At 37.4% G+C, this 5,837-nt stretch overlaps 1 protein-coding gene across 1 annotated transcript in view; it reads right to left on the minus strand.

Annotated features, from left to right (window-relative positions):
- Positions 1–881: 881 nt before the first annotated feature.
- LOC109375475 (gamma-aminobutyric acid receptor subunit alpha-1) overlaps positions 882–5,837 on the minus strand; it is a gene marked incomplete at its 5' end in the record, with an annotated part of 17,654 nt that continues 12,698 nt past the window's right edge. The window contains one exon of the mRNA XM_019630867.1: positions 882–3,769. Within this exon, the coding sequence (XP_019486412.1) occupies positions 3,458–3,769 (312 nt within the window). The remainder of the gene's footprint in view (positions 3,770–5,837) is intronic.

A 5,837-nucleotide genomic window follows, 5' to 3' on the forward strand; every position in this document is an offset into this window, starting at 1 on the left:
ACAGTCATGCCAAGTCCACCCTTATTTTGATTCCTTAGATAATTATTAAGGTGAGCCTTGACATGGATGTAGCTTGATAGTCAAAATAATCATCATCCACTACATTCATTTTTATGAGAGCCAAGGAATCAAATCAATGGTTTAGCCAGTTTACGTGGACAGTTTTATTTGGATTGAATAAGTCAAGTTAGTTGAAGGATTTTAAAATTAATGATTTTGCCAAGTCCTAAATAACTAATTAGGAAGATGCATGTTTTATTTGTAGAAAGACAATTTATTTTCACCTGGCCGCCATTGACAAAGAAAGATTTTGTCTCACAGGGTCTTGCCTGTAGAAAACAGGTACAGTGTTATGCCTATTGTTGAAATCATTTTTCTGTTGTCTTTCAAGTAATTATAAGGATTCTGTACTTTCTTCTGACTTGGTGGTTGCAGAAACATCAAGGCATGTAATAGCCCCAGGGGAGCTTTTATATAAAACTACAGTGCTCAGACTCCTCCCCCAAAACAATTAAACCAGAGTCTCTGCGGAGTAGTTCAGAAAACACATTTGCTGCAATTAACTGTAGATATGAACAAAGTTTACTGTCATTTAAGCATTTTGATTTTGTTCTGTTAATGTTTTATACATTCTTATTTGACATACTACTGGTAACCTGGCAGATACCAGGTGTTACTAATTCTTTTTTTAAAGTTATAGTTTAGGATAACTTAACATGATAGTTCAGCACCATCCTATTGATACATCTTCAAGAATCTTCTGAGTAGCCTAGATTCCTGCTAGCACTTGGCTCTTTCAGGTGCTCCTGCCTGAAAATGTTTTAAAACGGGGCAATGGCAGGTCCTATTGACCATATGAAAAGAGAGTCAAGCATCCCATCTTGTTATTGAATAATGTTAGCTTTATTATTATAATCGAATACAGTATGACATAAAATTAAGAGCTTTTGCTAAACTCTGTAAAGCAAGACATGCATCTGCCATAAACAACCTCAATTCATGTTAGGTTTTATTGCCACTTCACTGCACTAAGGTGCAATAAACATTCAGTGTCATCTTTTAAAAAATATTCCCGGGAGTAAACAGTAACTGTCCTCTATAAGAGTGTGTTTCAAGGAAGACTTAACTAGTATTACATGGTTTAGCAAAGCACTGTAGAAAAGATACATAGAATAATTTGTCTTTGATAAATTGTGCAATCAATTTATACAATAGAATACTACCCACATATACTAACAAACTAGGAAATGATAGAAATGCAGTCATTGCATAGCAGAAAGCAGACTAGTAAATATTCACATCTAATGAGCAGAATACAGACCAAATGTTAGCCATGAGGAGTCTGGAAGATAAAATGTTCTTAATAAACACATTAGGTTAACGCCGAAAAATAACAAGATAAACAGCAACACAGTAGTTAGAGCCATATTGTATTTTATTTTCTATACATGATATCTACACAAGATACCGGAGGATGAAACATCCTTGGTTCAGCCTTTGTTGGCCTAGCTCATCGAACTTAGGCAGGACCAAATCAAACAATAAAGCACATTTAAAAAGAAAGCCAGAGTTTGTTTAGGAAAACGCAGTGCATTCTCCAACATCATTGGATAGCAGCTTTTTGAGAAAAAAACATTGCTCCAAGCTTGCGTATGAATCCCAACTGTCATATTTGGCAATTATGCTGATAGGCTTATGTTGTAGTATTTTAAATGTATTTGGACCATGACCTATGGATTCTGGATGCTAATTTTAAATATCTCTGTAACTCTATCAGACAAGAGGAGACTTCAAAAATACCTTCTGCATAAATATTTATCTCTAAAACATCTGGGAAATAGTGAAACAGACTAGAATTTTCATAGGGAGTATTAATGGACCACTTGCAGTTAAAGCCCTTACATAGGATACCTACAAATATATTGCTACAGTATAAATAAAATCTAATATTACTCAATAAAAGCTATTCTGTACATTCTTTCATATATTTTTTTAATTTAATGCTACATATGGTACAACACTTATTGAAATAGTTGGTATCAGCAAAGATAGCAATAATTTACAGTTGATTTTCTAGCTCCCACTAATGCTTTCCATTGTCTTTCTATATTACAAGAGCCTCAAATAGGGACATGTGGCATAACGTGAGCACATAGAAACCGATTTGCTGCTGTCCACTGGACCATAGTTTGAAATGGTGAGCTTTCCTTGTGTCAGTGGACTTCATACCCATGTATCTTTAGTCCCATCAGATCCCTGCAAGCTGTCCTCGTCTTAAGCGCAGGCTCTAAAGGTATTTCCATAGCACTTAACAACATTCTAACAGCTAAGAGCGGTGAGTCTTACACAATATTTTAAGAACACAACTTAAAAAAAAAAAGTAAAAAATGTACAGTCTCATGCTGTATATTTACATGTATAATTTATATATTCTATTTTTACTAGTCATAAATTTCAATCTAAAGCTTTTAATGTACTGTTATATAAAATAATACATTCAACAGTTCTTCAGCTTGCAAAATATTTTTGCCCCTCTAAAAACATCTTCATGATGAGAATCAAATGATTATTGGACCCAGGTGCTGTCTGGAAATAGACAGTGGGAAAGGGAATCTTTTTAAAATTATTTAATTTTATTATTACTTTTTTTTTTAGTTTTTATTGAGTGTATATCTCTGTTAAAATGATTATCAAGACTAGGGATTAAAAGCTCAGATGATTGCAAAATAGCCTATTTAAAGCCTTTCTCTCCATTGGATTAAATGTGCTGTACAGTGAGGAAAGGCTCCTTTGCCTGTGCAATGTCCATGAAATTTAAAATAGCATTTAGCAACAAAACAACATTCGGCATTTGTAAAAGGAAACAGGATAGGGAATTTTAGCTTTGGAAACAAAATGTGAAAGTTACACCTCAGTTTAAAAAACAAAATGTATGCACACCATAGTTTGTGTAATAAAGACATCAATTCTTGAAAATTTTTCTGCATTAAACATTTATAATTTATTCTTTTAAACACCTTCACATAAAAATATTTTTGACATATACAGTATCTTCTTTTTTTTTGTTTTTTTAGAATATTTGGAAATATATATCTACAGATGACCTGGAGTTACAGTTGTTGTTTTTTTTTCCTTCTACTTTTCCTCACATCTTTGGACCTACTTCCTCCTCCTTCCCTCCTCTTTCTCGTTCTGTCTCCTTCTGTTGTGATTTTGTGCGCGCGCGCTCTCTCTCTATCCCTCTCTCCCTCTCTCAGAATCCCATCTCTCAGCTGGATGCTCTGCTCTGCTCTGAACTGCCAGTCAGGGGTCTGTTGTTCTTGTATGAATTATGGAAATAAGGAAACCTTCACATTCTTTAAGACAGAGGCAATAAAGCAGATGGGAATCACTGCGTTGAGAACAGAAAGCAATTCCCAGTGTAGAGGACGGAACAACAGAATGTGAACAGAAGGACCTATTGATGCGGGGTGGGGGCTTTTAGCTGAGGCTCTCTGTTTAAATATGTGGCCCAGTAGACCAAGTTAAAGATTCCAAATAGCAGTGGGAAGGCTATTCTTGACAGCCGGTCAATTTTGCTGACGCTGTTAAAGGTTTTCTTGGGTTCTGGTGGTTTTGTTTCTGGCTTGACTTCTTTCGGTTCTATGGTTGCACTTTTAGCAATGGTGGCTAAGCCAGGGTCACCCCTGGCCAAATTAGGGGTGTAGCTGGTTGCTGTGGGAGCATAAGTGTTGTTTTTCTTAATAAGAGGATCCTTCACTTTCTTTGGCTGTAGAGGAAAGAGTAAAAGCATTTAGTTTAGGAAACGGTGAGAATCAAGTTTCAAAATTGCTGGGCAGAGGGACCTTTACTTTGGAATCCAAATCTGTGCTTTATTTAATATCTAAGAAATGTCATTTATTACTATATTATTGGGATAAATTAAAAATGTAGACACCAACATCCAGTAATAAGATTAACAATTTGGGGGATCCAATGTGCAGCATGATGATAACAGCTAATAACCCCATATCATATATGTGAATGTTACTGAGAGTATAGAGTTTTCAATTTTTTTCTTATTTCTCATATTGCAATTCAATATTGGCATTCAATATTTTATATTAGTTTCAGGTGTATATCATAGTGGTTAGCCATTTATATAATTTACAAAATGATACCCCTGATGAGTCTAGTACCCACCTGGCACCATACATAGTTAATTACAATATTATTTACTATAATCCCTATGCTGGACTTTACATTCCTGTGACTGTTTGAGAACAGAGCTTAAAAGCCCTCACCACAAAAAGAAATGGTAACTAGGTGATGGGATGGAGATGGTAGATAATGCTATGGTGGTAATTAATTCACAATATGTAAATGTATCAATCAACCACATTGTACACTTAAAACTTACCCAATTATATGTGTCAGTTATATCTTGATAAAGCTGGGAATATATGCACAAAATATTCCCCAGGCTTTCCTATCAAAAAGTGGAGTCTATTTCCCCACCCATTGTATGTACAAATGGACCTGTGACTTGAGCGCGAGTGATGCTGTTCCAGCTTAGGAGCCTCACCTCCAGAGGCTTTTCAGCCTCAGCCTTGACCCTCTGGGAAACATGCCACTGCCAAGTGAAGAAGTCTCAACTAGGCTACGGAATGGCAGAGACCATGAGCACTGAGAGACTCAGCCCGCATCAGGCCCCACATGTGAGAGAGGCCATTGTGAACCTTCTCACCCTGGTGGAGCCTCTGTTTAGCTGCAGCCACGTGAGCGAGCCCAGGTTAGACTAATGAAGTGCCACCAGGCTCTTCCCAGCCCAAATGCTTGGCTGTTGTTTCAGCTCACTAATTTTGGGGGTGGTTTTCTTTTTTTTTTTTGCAAAAATAAACTGCTGAGCCAAGTATTATTTGCTCCTTCTCCCCCTGTGTCAGGTGGGCAAATAATAAAGCAGGGTCATTCAGGATACCCTAGATCCAGTTCTTGCTCAGTGGTAGCTGCTTATCAACATTATCTATGCAATAATCAATGACTGCGGCATTTCTTAGGGCTTCTGTCCTATAGACATTTCCAATGCATCGCAGGCCTGGCTCTGGTACCTGTGGGCTGTGGTAGTGCAGCCCCCACAGAACCTCCTTTGCCTTTACTCATGTAGCTCACTGGGGTGTGGAACTGATTCATCTGTGGCTGAGGGGCAAATCTAAAAGAGCCTTTACTTGGCAGCATATTTCCTTTCAGATATATAAACGGTACATCTTACAAGCAGTAACACTTTAGATCCTATTAAACATGGTCGATATTTCCACCACAAAGGATTCTCTCTCCTAGTCCATTTGTGGCGTTGTGGGAACACAGCGTTAATCTGATTTCTTTACAGTAGAGCCTCTCAGGGTGTTGAACGTACTGTTGTTGCTCTTTGATAGTTTTCAACACCATTCAAGTGCATGTGACCACATTAATTGTATTTTCAGGGATGGTCACAAGAGAACAGTGGAACAGTGTTTTTGGAAAGCTGCTGCAGAGCGGCTCCTCCTGGATTCCTTCTCTTCTATGTCTTACAATCTCTGCGTCTCTGCCTTTGCTCTTCTTCTTACCATCCTATGGCTCACTTGCGTTCTGACGTGTTTTCCCCTCAAATCTCAGAAGTATAAAGGCCCTCCCCAATTGTGCTTTAAAATACACTCTAAAATCGGTTGTAATTGAGAAGAACAGTGGAATACTGACTTGATAATTTTCCACAGTGAAGAATTGTTCTGTGATTTCCATGTGTTACCATATCCTTAAAGCAAACATGTATTTTGGAAAGAGAAAAGGTCTCCTGCCCTTGGGTTCACTGATAATAGGAGGTA

The sequence above is a fragment of the Hipposideros armiger genome, unplaced genomic scaffold, assembly GCF_001890085.2.
Source record: "Hipposideros armiger isolate ML-2016 unplaced genomic scaffold, ASM189008v1 scaffold_959, whole genome shotgun sequence".
Lineage (NCBI taxonomy): Eukaryota > Metazoa > Chordata > Mammalia > Chiroptera > Hipposideridae > Hipposideros > Hipposideros armiger.